This window comes from Cyrtonyx montezumae, unplaced genomic scaffold (assembly GCF_038088225.1).
Source record: "Cyrtonyx montezumae isolate F1298 unplaced genomic scaffold, pur_monq_1.0 scaffold_7, whole genome shotgun sequence".
Classification (NCBI taxonomy): domain Eukaryota; kingdom Metazoa; phylum Chordata; class Aves; order Galliformes; family Odontophoridae; genus Cyrtonyx; species Cyrtonyx montezumae.
In genome coordinates this window covers 23,693,515-23,710,077 of record NW_027072078.1, presented here as the reverse complement: position 1 = coordinate 23,710,077, position 16,563 = coordinate 23,693,515, and the positions used below count along the sequence as shown (strand labels likewise).

The 16,563-nt window shown below is 38.5% G+C and overlaps 1 protein-coding gene across 1 annotated transcript in view; it reads left to right on the top strand.

Annotated features, from left to right (window-relative positions):
* CNTNAP5 (contactin associated protein family member 5) overlaps positions 1-16,563 on the top strand; it is a 196,581-nt gene that overhangs the window by 164,036 nt on the left and 15,982 nt on the right. The window contains exons 19-20 of the mRNA XM_065751312.1: positions 3,271-3,510; positions 4,799-5,023. Of these exons, the coding sequence (XP_065607384.1) occupies positions 3,271-3,510; positions 4,799-5,023 (465 nt within the window). The remainder of the gene's footprint in view (positions 1-3,270; positions 3,511-4,798; positions 5,024-16,563) is intronic.

The following is a 16,563-nucleotide window of genomic DNA, read 5'->3' as shown; positions in this document are numbered from 1 at the left end:
TGTTTCATATTCTTAAACTGCATTTTGATGGTGTAGCTCTGAATGCTAGTCATGGCTTACTGAGATAGAACTGACTTTGCATAACTTAGATTCACAATACTGTCTGCTAGGAAGTTTCCTCGCTCACTTAAAAGCCTTGAGTTGTACAAAGTAGCCAAAGCTGTTATGTGCATACTAATGCAGCCACAAATACTCCTATTTTGGAGCTTATACAACACTGCAGGTAGAGTTTTTATCAGTTTTACACTGCCTGGAAAGATGCACTCATGTAGTGATTTTTGTTTACCCAGTGCCTCTTCCATGCATTATTACTGTATGGAAGGAATTGGTAGAGCTATTTCAGGTCCATATGCTTATACTACTCATCGTTTTCACAGAAATACTGGAATTCAGATGTCACTTCTTTTTGTACCACCTGTTCTCCATTTAGGTCTGTCCTGACACTGTTCATTGCTCTGTTATGGGCTTAATTCAGTGCTTTTGACTGTTTTGCATTTTTCCAGCCTGGCATCTTCCCTGCATGTCTGTCTTGGGGATGTGTTCCTCCTTAAGGGAGCAGAACCTAAGCATTTGCTCCAGCTGAACATGTCAGCATGCCATATACCACGTGCAGGAAATCATCAGTGCCTGACATGACTAGCATTCCACTGCAGTGGTGAGTGGATACAAAGTTTTAGCAGATAACATCTTGAATCAACTGCTGTGATGGAAGGCCACTGATATAACTGTATATATTTATTAACAAATTCTTTCCTTTTGTTCATAGCCCAGCAATGACTGTACACATACACTTAAATAAAATACCTTAAATAAATACCTCAAAATCTTCTTACATCGAAGGATGTGGATGCACAAGCCATTAAAAATAAACCACAGAAAATGGGTTATTCTTTTTACCTGGAGATAAAAGCAAAATGAGGGGACTCGGAACTGTACAAATCTAATCTCTCTCTTTTTAACTCCCTTGTACCCATAGCAACACATTATGACTGGGTTCAAAATCACAATTCTTATTTTTATTCCATTTCTTAATATAGTCTGACTATATTAAATTATAATTTCTTGCAGTTAAGGGAAAACAGTTATGCATAGTCAGTAAGAGTAGATTCAGTAAAGTTTGTACAATTAACTGTTTATCGTGTAATTAATTCTCAAGGCCCTTGTATTTATCTAGAAAGCATTTTTCTATGACTGCTCTTGTTAAAATAATTTAGAATAAAAACAGCCTGTTTAAGGCCAGCTCTGGCACACTTTGGAGTATGTGAAAGGCTTCTGAGATAGCTGTGTGCATGCAAAGTGAAGGGGAGAAATGAATTTTCATTGCAGTATGTTGAGGATTACTTAAAATCAAACAAGTTGAAATACTAAAGCGGTCTAAAGGAGTTGGAAACCCATCTCTCACTTTCTTTTAGAGGAATCTAACTTCTTCATGCTGCTAATAATCCATGGATATCCTTGCATGTTATGCTTCTTCTGGTAAATTAAAAAAAAATAAAGTAGAAAAAGCAAATCCCAAACAAGTTTGCAGGCTATATAATGTCAGCTTGACCAAACTGTGCAGCAGTAGGCCAGTTTGGCATAAGACTTGATCTGAAGGGACAGGCAAAAATCCTTCCTTTCAGTGGACCAATGGACTGTCACTCTATTTAAAATGAGTGACATCCTTTTGGATAACGCACTGTCACTTGTCCTTGTAGTATTTGTGGTTACTTCCTGTGCAAAAGAAAACAGAGGAGCTAGTGACTTCAAAGAAAGAAATAATATTCCTCCTTACAAGGAAATTACTAAAACTTTTGTGTGATGTTTTGGTTTTGCAACAAAATCTCAAAAGAAAAGGATCCTGTATGCACAATGCAGCAAATGCAAAAGGCCCCGTTGTTGTCTTGAGGGCGCCTTTAAAATAAGTGAGCTAACATTTGTTTATCTGGAGAGAGTAATTGGCTAAGGAAGATTTTGAACATATTTTTTTCACTGAGAAGGGCATCATAAACTTAGTGCAAAGTAAATCTGTCTCACACATGCTATCTAGAATTTAGTTATTCTATTTCAAATCCAGTATTTCTGCTATTAAGACAATCAGATAGAAAAGTATGTCAGAATAATATGGCAGAACAGTAGGGTTTTGGTGAGATAGCTTCTCAGACTGCTATTTCATTCTCATAGTTTGCAGAAGTCTGGCTTTAATTAAACAGTTTATGAAAGAACAGATGCTCTTCTGCAAGGCCTCATCAAAAGATCTGTTATCTCATGTATTTTGATATAGAACAAACTCCTATAAGAAGAACTTGGAAAGATAACTTCTTTCCTACTTTTTACTTTGTTTTTGGTGCATTACCAGTAAAACTAGCATTTCAGACCTACAAGTGCTATCAACTCTTGGGCTGGAGTTAGATTTCATAGGAGCAATCAAAATTGCAGTGCATTCAAAAGCAAAGCATTGCCAGCTGGCAAACAAAGCCTACATATATAGAGATACATATATAGAGATATCTATAAAGGTATCGATATTTTCACACTCTTAATCATCAGTAATCATAATCTTTGTGAGAGACCACCTCTTAAGGCAAACTGTTTTCACTATTAGCAAATTCAGTGGGTTGGTAGTAACATAGTTAGCCTGTCAAGACTAGACCATGCTCTTCCCAAAATCCATACATCTTTGTTCTTCATGAAGAGATGCAGTTGGGTTTAACAATTGTAATAAACTGCAGCTGTAACCCAAACTCACATTTTTTGCCTACAGCAAACATTCACGTGCAACATCAGATTGATCAGTCATGCATAAATTCTGACTCATTTCCCTTCAGCCAGCAAACCTGGTGTTGAACATGATTCATCCATGCTATCTGGACTCATCAGCATGTGCAACTCGTATGCTTTTGGGATTAGGATGTTATTTATAATTTGTACTACAGCAACCAAGTTTTAAATTTCTCATGTTTTAGATGATAAGCAGACATATGATAAAAAAACATTTTCCCAAATGAATTTGCAGTTCAAATACCTAAGAGGGTGGTAAACGAGGTGGAAAAGTTAAAAGCAACTAGAAAGTTACACACAGTTTAGTCCTTTCTTAAAGGAAGAGGCTCTTAGTTTCCTGGGCTGTCCATATGCCCATCTATTGCTACAGTGTGCACCGATTCATAATAGGTAATATTTTAGAATTCTATGGATTCCTGTTTCTATGTCTGTATTTGTATCTTCAGGGCTTTGATTGCTTTGTGAACTCTTCAATGAGTGCATGTTTGTTTTTTTCCTTGTCTGTTTCAGGAGGAACAGCTTCCAGACAAAAGGGCTTTTTGGGATGCATTCGATCTCTGCATTTAAATGGGCAGAAACTTGACCTTGAAGAAAGAGCTAAAATGACTCCTGGTGTTAAACCTGGATGTCCAGGACATTGCAGTAGTTATGGTAACCTGTGCCATAATGGAGGAAAATGTGTAGAGAAGTATAATGGATATTCTTGTGATTGCACCAGCTCAGCCTATGAAGGGCCCTTCTGCAAGGAAGGTAGGCAAAGAGCTCTGATCTGAAGTCTACAGTGGTTTCTAAATGTCTGTAACACAATTTCACCTACAACAGCTTGTTGTCCACCACACTACAAGAGGGTGCTCTAATATGAGCTTTCCCTTGAGCTCTGCTAAGTGTTTATGTTAAGTGGATTTGAATTCCTCCTCTTGATGACTTCAGTACTGACCTCAGAAATTAAAATGGTGCTAGTTGTACTGTTATTTTTGCCAACTGTATCACACTACGATTCCTCTATTCAGTTGCATATAACTTGGTCCAGGTGTTAAAAATAGGGAAAAAAAATGATTTATATGATTCACTTTATGAGGATTATGTCCACACTGAACCTATTTGCTGGCTTTCAGGAGGCACTGCCAACTTCTGAAATAGGAGTGGGGCAAATAAAAGAGTATCCCATTTTGATAGCGTGCTCTTTGAGAAAAGAAGAAATTACCAAAATCATTCTTATCACAGCAGCAAGTTGCAGTGCTAGTATTTTAATTTCCATGTGACTATCCCTTATCTTACAAATGCAACAGATTGACTAAGTGGGTCACATCATCTGCTGGTATAAATTGGCTTAGTTACACTGAAGTCTGTGGAACTGTGCCCACTTACATGAGCTGAAGATTTGACACCAATGTCACAAGAGGCATAGTAAATAACCATGTAGTATCCCATTAGGAGATGCTGCTATAGAGGTCGATTTGCTTTACTGGAAAACAGCTGTTGTCACGTGCATATATTTTGTGGTCAAATTATGTTGTGTGTACTGAAAACACAAGTGTGAGTTCTTGTGTTCTGAACATCCAATGACATGTTTCTCTTGGAGCTGCTACTCTCCCTCAGTGACTTTCTTTGGATTAATGTGTTGCTTTAATGATGATTTTGCTTAAAAAGAAGACTGGAAAGGACAATTATGTTGTTGTCTTTTCTGTGGGGGGAAGACAGAATATTGCCTTCCAAATTAACTGTCAGAAGATGGTAAAACTGATCATTTATTTGACTGACAAACTTCTTGGTCTGTTCTATTTTGTAGAGCAGTGATTCAAGCACTATAATAGTTGAATATATAAACCTGACCACATATACTGCCCTTATCTTTGTCAGATACAGTCTGTGAGGAAGGGCTTTCTGCTCATTCAAATCAAGGAATGGTAATGTCAGCTGGGTGAAGAGCATTTTGCAGTGTTCTTTTTCTGAGGCAGCCAGTTTGTGTGCATACCTGTCTGGAACATCTGAAAATGCAGTAGCTGAAAATGTTCCCTTGGTTTAAATATTCTTTCAGAGGTTTCTGCATTATTTGAAGCCGGCACTTCTATTACCTATGTTTTCCAAGAACCTTATCCTGTCACAAAAAATGCAAGCACTTCAAGTTCTGCCATTTATGTGGATGCCATCATGTCCAAGGAAAATATTGCATTTAGTTTTCTTACGGCGCATGCTCCAAGCCTTCTGCTGTACATCAACACCTACTTCCATGAATATTTGGCTGTGATTCTCTCCAAGAATGGTAAGTACTCTCGATTTTCTATCATATTGAGACCTGTGTGACTGTGTTTTTTGAGAGAACGTAATCTGCAACTTTATCAGCTTTGTGGTATTCAGCTCGTGCAAATAACCATCAGTCTTGTTTATGTCGTTTTATTTGGCATTCACTGCTACACTTTCCTAATTGGTCTTTGAATAATTATGTTGTTGGGGTTTGAAGCATGCTTTGACTTCCATTTGGCAGGACTGTACAATGGCAATTCCTTGCTATTTATTCCACAGTGAGATCCATTAGGTCTCCAAGGTAAGAGAATGAGAATTTCCATGACTGTACAACAATACTTGGTGCAGGAATATATTATCATTTTATTTTTCACATCCTTTCTTGCCTTGTTTATTGTTCTTCACTACATTGTTCCAATGGAATATGGCCAGTAGCTGTGAATATTAAAGCCAGAGAATGTCTAGATCTTCTAGGTTCACAGTCAAGAACACAAAATGTAATTCCATTGGCTATTAGCAGATATGCGGTATGGGGACTTTCTGAAAAGATGTAAAGATTGTAGGGACATAGACCATATGTATTCTCAGTGTGAATCTGGCTCCTGGGTCCTCGTAGTGCATTCACAAAACTCAGTCCAGGGACACATCATTCTACTCAAAGGGGGATGAATTATTCAAGAGTTACGAGGCGCTGGAGCACTGGAAGTGATGAGTAAGCTTACTGGTTAGTCACCAGCCTGTGGCAGAACAATAGAAAGTTTATGCTATGTACTTGAATGTGCACATTTGACGGAATGACCCAGACCACAGCGAAACTTTACAAATATCTTAATAGCTAGGGTCTCAAGTACTTAATGTTTGAAGAGGGGGTGGGGGAAAGCAACACCTTTTATTGTCTGTGTGGACTTCGTAGTATGCTTATGTCCTGGTTATGTTACGTGGCCAGCATCTGAGCTGGCATGGAATGAGCATCCAGATATCCTGGACCCATCTCCCCCAAGTGAAGTAGCAACAGTGCAGTGGGTCTCCCAAGGAAACCTTTCTCCTCTTCCATCCGATCTGTGACATACATCTCCACTGTGCTCTCAAAGGCAAGTACCAGTGTTCATAATTTTTAGATATATGAATATCCAAGTGTGTAGATTCAAGGTTGGAGAGGTTAGTTCCTGATGAGGCATTTTCTTTTTGCTTGGATTTTCTTCTCAGTTGCACTCGGGTCTCCTTATGCCAATCAGGCAATCAGAAATAGCCTTCAAGTGAATGAAAAAGTAATATTCATTCAGATCATTGTAATGTAGTGTGAAATGACCTTAGAAACATGAGCCAATTGCAGTTTACTGATTAAATACTATCAACAGTAAGCTGCAGTTGTGAGGTCTCTGTTCTGGAGTCTGGAACTCTTAAATTGTGGTTGGGGATGGAACTGGGATCAGGACACTGAGGTCTCTATTAACAGCTCAGTGAGATTTTACAGTAAGTCTTGCATTTTGGCAGCTGCACACTTTGCAGATCTCCTCTTTGGTTCAGAAAGACATGCAGATTCTCAGCCCATCTTTAAGTTATATGGAGCAGCTCTCTGCACACTCAGAATCAGGAATCAATTCAGACAGGTGTCTTTCTCATCTCTGTACCTCCCTTCAATCACTTGTGAAATGAAGATAACATTAAAGGGTCGGTGAGCTGCTAGGTTCCAAAATCCTGGTAGCTCAAAGGATTATTATTATAACTAGGTGACCCTGATTATGTCCTGAAAGTCTCTTTCAGGGTTGCTCTGTGCCTGCTTCTGTGTCTTTCTGTCAAGACAGTCATTTTAGTTATGTATATTCTCTGCATTTTGTCACAAATTTAATAATTTTTTAAAAAACCTCATATCCCCTTATTTTTTAGTCTTGTTGGAATTGAAATTATTCCAATGAAAATAATGTTAAGATGTGTTACTCTTTCTTTCTCCAAGAGGTTTATGCTTGCCATAAAGTTACTAGACTATGAATAGTAATGTTCTTTGTAGCATTAAAAGTGAGTGCAATTCCTTCTCTCTTACTGGCTCATTTTCAAGGTATTTGCTCAACCTGGCAGAGTATAATCGGACTTAGGTAGATCCATGATGGATAACTGATAGTTACATGAATGTTAGTCTCCTGATGAAACAGACATTGTCATTCAAGATACAGGTAGTAGTGTTTGCTGACATAATCCTAAGACTCTTTCCACTTGTTAGAAAACAGTATGTCTACATATATATTTTAATGCTTCACGAGCTCACTTTTTGAAGTATTTTTCAAGCTACTAATGAGATATTCTGTTATTCCTCTTTTCCATTATCCACAAAAATACTGTGCAAAATAGTGGTTAATAAAAATAACACTAAGAAAAATATTCCTGGTATTTTAAGCCGCTCATGTTAAATATTTAACATAAAAGAAGTAAAATTAACTTCAAGGGTTGGTCATGAACTTGTGTAGACAGCTTGTATAGTCAGGTATGAAATATTCCCTGTAAAATCAATTGGCTTTGGTAAAATTAATAAATAATAACATTTAACCCCAAGGCAGTTTCCACTGTCAGACTGTAAAGGAGGGCACATCATTAGAACTTACATATTGATTGAGACACTAGAAGTATGGCTGTAAAATGGTTTACTTAGAGTTATCCATTAGGTCAGTTTCAGGGTTAGGAATGAAAATAAAGTCTCTTCATTCTCTGTCATTGCTTTATTAATGCAACACATTGTCAATCAGACAGAAAGCTTTTCCAGTGCTTGGTGTCTTAGAGGTGCTCAGAAGGAGGTAAAGATACAACTGATGTTGGGTGTCATCATGTGTCAGCATATACAAAGTGTCAATCCAGATCTATACAGATGACCTCTTTCTCTAAAATTAGATGCTCTGTAGTACCTGCAAACTAATATTTATATAAGCAATTATCACCAAAGAATATATTGCAGTATTGTTCCTATTTCATCTGGTCAGTTCATGCCATGAAATCTTACAGGCAAGTTTTCAAAAATTGATGTTCTTAAAGATAACTCAGTTGAGAATCTGTCTGCCATTAGTATTTACTCTTCTAAATCACATATATTCCTTAGAAAATATATGCAATAACTTAGCATTGTCTTCTCTCCAGTTTTATCTATTATATCAGTGGATTCTTAAATTTCAAATGAATATATGTTGTATACTGATGTATACATAATATTAACTTATAGCTATTCTAAAAAGGACTTTTTCTAGCTTTTTTTTTTCCAGAGGATATATGCCCTTGAGCCCCTGTATCTTTCAACACTGATTAATCAAAAGATTACAATCAAATAGGGAGGAATCTGGTTTAATTAATTAGCAGGAAGAAAGATATTCATACTTCACAAAGTTGTGCTCTCTTATGAGCAGTGACACAAGGTCATGGGCTTTGTGATCTTCCACACTTGAGAAGTGTCTGAATAACTTGACTGTTTTGTGACTACGGACAGGGCTATGGTGCAGCAGAATCGCTGTGGTGGGTGTACCCTCCAGGGTTGTCACAGTAATGACTGGTGAAAGTCCAGTCCATTTATGAATAGCTCTTTAGCAATACCAACATTACAGAAGGGCACTGATGCTACCGCAGTGTTGTGCAAACACAGCTGATCACCACTTGGAGATCATCTCTGCTGGGTACTGGGCCTATTTTAGGGGAGAAGAGCCTGCTTCCTTGCTGTCACTGTTGCGCTGATCCCACATCCAGAAGATTAACAGTACTGCAGTAATTGTAATAACAGTGCTGTAGAACTTTCAAATAACAGTGCCCATTACCAGGCTACAGAAAATGGCTAAACAGCTCTAATTAGCCTTTTCAGTGTGTCAGTCCACAGAAGTTATTCACGTCATGGGAAGCTACTGCCAAGAATTTTCTGTCTTTCTTGGGCTGAATTTTCACTGTACATTTTAGCTAATTTACATGATTTCAGTAAATTACCAATAACTTTGTATTATAATGCACACAGTTTGATACCTAAAGATAGTAACTGCGGTGGGTGGGGAGGGGGATACGTTAGGATAGTAATTGTTAGTGCCTCTCCCTTCTATGTTCGTTTTTCTCCCTGGAAGGAATCATATGCAACGTGAATATGATAAAGTATGTTTTCTAGAAAATGTTTCCCCATGCCTTTGACTCTCAGTGTGGCTGGATTTCTCTGATTCCAAACTAGAAAAAGAGCAGAAAGTTATCATCAAAGAAAAGAGAGAGAATCTCAAACTATCCTAGAGTGATTGAAAATTTATCTAAATTTATTATCTGACCTCCTAAGAAACTAAACAATTTGAGTCCTTTCTTTCTACCTCAATGAGAGGACCTATTGCCATTAGAGTGAGCTCCGTTCTCTATTTTGGAAAGCAAGTTTCTGGAATTGCATTGGAAAGATTAAAGACAAGAAAAAAGCACATGACAAGCAAAAGTACAAATGAAAACATCTTGTGAAGTTATTCAGTGAGGTCTGAGATATGCAGTACATATAAAGCAGGGCCTAGATCAACATTAGCGTTCTCTCCTAAAAGGTCTTGAAATCAGCCAATGCTTAAAGTAAATAGGAAAACGAACCAGCTGCTATAATAGATGTGGAATGATTTAACACACATTAAAAAAAAAAAGTCATCATAACTAAGAAGTTACTTTTTAATAAGCTACTAATTTTACTGTCACATTCTTCTTTCTCAGAAAGGCACATTCTGCCTTTCTGTTGAAGGTGTGTAAATTCTCCTTGCTTTTGCCTTGCAAGTCTGTTGTGCTGCATCTCCAACAATTTTTCTCAAACAAAAGTGAAGACTGTCATTCAGAGATAGAAGCAGACAAAGGAACTCATTCATTCTTTCAGGCAAATAATCTTTTTATTCTGTTCATGCTGTACACTCCTGAGGGCCAACAGGGCAAAGCTAAAGTAGGAAAAACAGGTTTTAGTGGCGATTTTCAAGTCTTTTCTGGTTCTTGGGGATATACCACTGCATGTGGTGTTGTTGTTTTTTTTTTTTTTATTGGGGATGTAGATATATGGAACGTAAGTGCTGCAGAAAGCCCTTCTAGGGTAAGTTACTGCTAGTGCAATAGTTTTATTCTTTGAGAACACCTTCTGGCTTAAAGAGTTTCAGCACCCATTGAACAACCTGCACAATTTATGTGACTGTGAAATGGAAATGATGCCAAGGTTCAGATATAGTTATTTTTAACAGATCAGGAACAGGGGAGTGTGGAAGACAGCTTTGTTGTGGAGACTAGTCCTCAAGCAACTCTGTGAGTAGGCTAAGTATTGTTCCTTGTCAAAGCTCTAGGTAACAACCATTAAATTCTTTCATGTGGCAGATATGACAATACATTTTCTAAAGATCTTTCCAAGCAATTACTGATGCTGATCCTGAAATCTTCTGTTATTTAGTGGGAAATAGAGTAGTGAGAATTTGATCAGGAATATAAAAGAAATTGTCCCTGAATGGCTGTAAATGGGATGCTGTCTGTGACACAAGCAGTAGGAAGGATTGAGTGGCAGGTGATCTTCTTTATGTAACTAGAGAAACTTCTGTGGTAGAAACATCTCTGGTCTCGGGTGATTCCTTGATGTGAGCACACTTCACAGAAAATGGAAATGCTGATTAGTTTTCAGTTCAAATCCAGCAATAAAAAGACAATAGCTGGACTGGGCACCCAAAGCCTTTTTTGTTTATTGTGTTTTGTTCTGCTTTCTTTTAGAACATGGCACTCAGAAGTCTCTGTATAAGACTTCTTTGAAATGAGTCATTCAGCCAAGGGCTTTGGCAGATTTCTTTATCTGCTTTCCAAGAGAAAAGAATTGAAAGATCTATCTCATTATCTCCATTCATGGACATATTTGTACTTACAAAGATCATTTTACTGTGCTGAAGGGTCAAGGGATTTTCTGGAGACCCAGCAGGGAAAAACAAGAGAACTATAATTGGATTACACTGAGCAGAAAGTGCTGAGCATGCAGTCAATAATTGACCTGTGCTCTGCATATATAGAGACTGACTTTGAACTTAGTGGTATCTGGCATAAAACCCTAGACCAATGTCTGCAGATAATCAGCTAGAAAGAAAACAGACATTCCCTTCTGTTAGAAGGAGATCTTTATCTCCTGGAGATTAATACCTGAAGCAGAGGTGCAAGGAGGACAGAGCCAGTCTCTTTTCATTTGTGCCTAGTGGACACAAATGCAGTAGGCACAGCTGAAACACTGGAAGTTACTTCTGAACAGCAGGAAACACTGTGTGGTTGACAGAAGTGGAACAGACTGATGTGGAGTCTCTCTCTGGTGATCCTCCAAAGCTGCCAGGACATGGCCCTGGGCTGCAAGCTGTGACCATCCTGCTCCAGTAGGGTTGGGACCAGATGACCTCCCGCTCTCCCCCAGCTTCAACCATTCTGTGATTCTGTGTGTTTCCAGAAGATAGAACAGTGAACATATACCTGTATAACCATTCATTTTGCTACAGAAAAGACAATGCTGCCATTATATGATTCTTGTAATAGGACTGTTATCTGAAACTCAAACATATCCCTTGAGAGTTTGCTATAATCAAGAGAGGGTTTCAGGTTAGAGGATTTAACTTCTGCAGTCACAGAGGATGGTAAAACTCATGAATTAGGCAGTGCTCAGATGGACTTATTTACCAGAGAAGCAGAACATTTTCAAGAGATTCATGACCAGCAGGCAGTGCTGTTAGAGCTTAACACAAACAAGGATCATTAACCCCAGAAAGTCATTAATCCACAAAGTTCTGTTCTATCTTTAGTATGCATTAGGAATATAAAAGAGGTTTGAGAAAAGAGGCATATGATTATTTTTCTCTAGTTTTATTTAGGAGATTATTGCTTACTCTCCTGTTCCACAGACATCATATAGCACTCAAATTGATTTTCTTTTTTATCTGCTCTGTTCAGACTACCTTTTTCCATTTTCTTGTTGCTAAACATTACAGCTGTTAGGTCACTATGAGAAAAGTCCATGAGTGAACAGATTACCTGGACTGACAAACAACAGAAACAGGAATGGCTGGAAGATATTAGGAGGAGAATGGAAACCATGAACCAGGATCTTGGTGAGGGCAGGATGGCATTAATTTCTCAGAGTATCACTGCAGACTGTCTCAGTCTTTTTTGCCTGTGAGGTGGTCGTGCAGATTTAGTGATGTGCGTAATTTGCAAACATGAGTTGAACTTGTGGAATATAATTCAGTGGATAAGAGAGAAATATTCTTCCTGCAATCCTGGCTGCTACAGTAGCCTTAAATGAAAAGTACACTGTAAGATCAAAGCCTGGCAAGATAAGATGAGTAAACCGTAGGGCCTACTGTGTGTCTGACTATGAGAAGACTAATGGTATCCAGTGTGTGTTTAATGATGGGAAGAGAGATCTAAGCATCAGATTATACCGATGGCTTTTGTTAATGGAGGGTCTTAAATTGTTTTAAAATTCCAAAGAAAGGGTAGAAGAGATATAAATTAAAATTTTACAGAATAAATCTTACAATCTGAAAGCATGTATTTTCAGAGAGATCTAACTGCATCTGGTGTTCTGAGCTCTTCTACATTGAGTTACCTTTGGGGAAAAATAGTAATTAATGTTGCAACACAATGTAAAAGAAAATGTAATCAGTCCTTCACCAAGAAGTAGCTAGACATGGACAAATGATGTTAATGACTAATAATATTATTTGAAACTGCTGCTTATCCAGAGGTTTCCTGTAATTTTCTGAAGGATATGAGCATTCATCTAATTCACTGATGGATAAACTTTAGCACAAAGAAGGAAAAATATGTCAGCAGGCATCAATCTGTTAGATCCAGAGGTGGTGGTAGTGCTATGCCCTTTGTCTCTAGGGTATACAAATACACTGCTATGTATGAGTCAAACTGGTGGAGTGGTGATTGGTATTATTCCACATCCATTGCTTCTCCCTGTTCCCACTATAGTTCCAGCCATACAGGCTTGAATGTGGGTTGTTCTGTTTAGAACATTTTCCTTAAAATCCCTGGAATGACCTTGGTGTATAAGCCACTGTGTGATGAGCTCTTTTGACTGTTGTCGTCTTTTAGACCTATAATATTTCAATATTTGCAATATTTTGTAGCTTTGGAGCAAGAAGCATCTGCCAGTTCCTTTTTAATTGCTGGTCAGCCTGCGTTGAGCCAACTGGCGGATGGTGGGAATGAGATTCCTACCAAGGTTATAGTCATTTGTTGGTCACATAAGGGAACTAGCCACATTTGCTGACATTTTAGCGATGTTCTCAGTCTGGCTCCAGATGCCTAGCAGAATTGCAAAGTAAAGTGAGGCCATGGAGGACTTTCAGGCAGAATCTTTTCCTGTTTTTTTGGTTTGTTTTTCTGTTAGAGGAGGGTGAGTGGTTTCTTAGGCTTATTTCTTGTTTTGGTACAAGCTCTGTTTTTTGTGCTTTTCTTTTTTCCCTGAATTGAAGAAATGCAGTGTGAAAGTATGTTACCAATATGTAGCTTGAAGATGATCCATAAGTCCTCAGTGTTTTTGAGTGGAAAGTTTTGAATGGGAAGCATTCAAATAAGAACCTTTTTTCTACTGCTATTGAGAGATGATTACCAAGAATTGTGAGTTTTGATTTATTTATTTTTTAACCCTACAAAACATATTCATCCAAACCAATGCTGTACATAACCAATCATAACAGCAAAAAGATTTGGCAGCTTCTCCTCTTTGCTTTCTCTGAGCAAACCAAATAGCAAGAGTCACCTTCTAAATATATGCAAGTACTTTCTTAGTTAAAAGTCAGTGGACGCTGAAGAGATGGGTCCTGTTCTTTGAATTACCAGCAGCACTTCCACTGAAGAGTAAATTTACTGAGTAAATATCCCTGAGGAGAAGCTGCTAATTAAGGAGCAGGTTTCTTAGCCAGCTGCTCCTAACCAAGAAAGCAGTCGGACGTTTTTAAATATCTAGGCTACCAAGAGGCACACTGAAGTTGTGCAAGTTGCCAGAGAGGTATTTCCTGGTAGAGATGACAGAAAACTGTCATTTGATATCCTACAATCAGCAATGAACAAACAACATTTCCACATTATGAGTTTCAGATGGCTTTCTGGGCTAAATACTTCAATTTTTTCATAATTGCAATATTAGTAGCCTCACTAATGTTTCCCTCCAGTTGTTTAATTGGTGCTTTCCTTCTTTCTTTTCTCATTTAGCAGCAGCTCTGATACATGCTGAAGGTGGGTAGGGGTAGCATTCTTAATACCTCACTGTTGGTCAAGAGTGAAAAACTACAAGTTTGAGATAACTGTATGAGGTGCTGTTGGTCCTTAATATCTGGGTGCTCTGTTACAGGGGGACATACAAGTATATTCTAAGGTCCTCATCCTAATAAAATGTTTGATTTTCTAATACCTATTTCTCTCAAACTGGACTTGTCAGCTGCCCTGATTTAGATGGCTCTTCCTTGAGTTATATGATGGTGATAAAGTTGTATGTTTTACATATGCCAGCTACATGTGCTCCCTGGACTAACCTCAGCTTCTCTGAGGGCTGCAAGATTTCTTGCCAGCTGCTCTAGCCAGTTTAAGTCATTTAAAACTGCTATTGAAGTTGTTATAGATGTTGGGCTCAATCTGGGCTCATTTAAAACCTGTTTCTATAAATGAAAGTCCTGCAGAGAAGTCTCAGACCCCAAGGGCATGTCATTCCCTTTCTTGCTGTTTGGTTCTTCATGACAAAATGACACAAGACCTGTAGTCCTGGTGACATGCGTGACAAGAGCCTGGCTTATGAGTAACATTTTTCTTCAGGCTGAGCACTTTGAAGTGTCTGTACCAGCATAGTATCCCTGTATTACCAGTAGCCTCAGGAGCTCCTACTTCATCTTTCTCATCCTCAGCAAAAAGACAGAAGCAGTTGGAAAGCACCATGCTATTCCTGTGGCGGACTGGTGGTTGGTTATGCTGACACTGATCATTAGTGCACTGCTAGCAAGAACTAACCCTGGCCTCTATCACCACTGTAACAGTTTCTTGAGAGTTCTGTTTCAGAAGCAGCATCCCCTACCTACTCACCAGCATGGGACAGCATAAATACTGCCCTTTGGTCTCTCTTTCCTAGAACTTCCTCAGCACAAGAGGAGCCCTCAGAAATCGTATTGAAATGGCTCTGTAGCTGCATGATAGGAGCTCAGCGATGTCATTCAGTCCTACATTTGTGGATTATACTACTGTAGATTACAGATTGAAAGCCACAGCGGTGTGCAGCAAGCCATCTTTGATACTGGCTGTGGCCTAGTCATAGTAGCATTGCAGCCCATGTACACTCGTTTCCTGCAGAAGTGGAGAAAAGAGGTCATGCTGTGGCTGGCTGAACTACACCTGCTTCACTGTCAGGCTGTTCTGAAGGTAACACAGTGCATCTCCATGCCGATCTGCAGTCTTCCGTGGTATTTACCTAAATAATTCAAAGCTAAAATAATAATAAGCTGTAATAATCAGGTGAGAATCTACTCTTGCCTGGTACTGCTGGGGTAATATGCCCTGTAAAATTCCCCTGCCTGAGGCCTAAGCCATGATACCTTTCTCTTTTCTTCCCACTCTCTTTTATGGACTTTATAGAAATTGCCTGCAGCAATTCCACACGTATTAGAGAAGGAAGAAAACACAACATGGAGTGCATTGCTTGAGCATGATGGCACTCCAGGTGTGCATGCCCAGACACGGGGAACTGAAGAGAGGTTGACAAGCATAACTGCAACAAGAATGCCAGAAACTGCACTGCTTAAAGTTATTGTGAATCCCTATTGTGAGGCAGAAATGATGCAACACTGAGAACAGAGCTAGTTTATGTACACAGATATTTGTGATTAGTGACACTGGGATGATGTGAATGGAGGAGACTAAATAATCAGAGGACAAAAAAAATGCTTAATAACTATTTAATTAATAATCAATTTATTTTGCCTGTCAAATAGCAAAATGGCAATGTGTGTTCGGTCAACATAAAAAGTTTTAATACTGAGTGCATATGAAAATCAGCTCTCAGCTACACTGATATAAATTCCCAAACATCTCTGGAGACATGAGCCCATGTATTTCGAATTTATATTAATGCAGAGGTGACTGCAGGAAAAATGCCAACTTGAATAGAATTATTCTGAAGAACTGCAATCAAAAGAAAAAGAAATCACTATTGGAATTTGAAGGAATTTAATGAGATGCTACTCATTCATCTCTTTACACAATTTAAGGTAAAATTATACCACAATAGATAGGTGAGATCTGTTCTCAGTGGACATCAGGAATCTTCTCCAGTATCTCCCAGCATGGAATAGGTGATTTCTGCTTTAAAATAGAGTTTCTGAGTTTCTCTGATGTAAGACAAGGGGTAAATCCCTATCTGAGAGTCGGGATAGGTCACATGTCTGATGGCTATCTTTCAACACAAATGCACTGTTTTCTACATTGATTGCCTGGCCATAGTAGCACAGTTTTTATTTTATATGCTGGTGTGACCGTAGCATTTGACAAGAGCAGACAAGCGCTTTTACATTTACAAACTAATCAACTAGT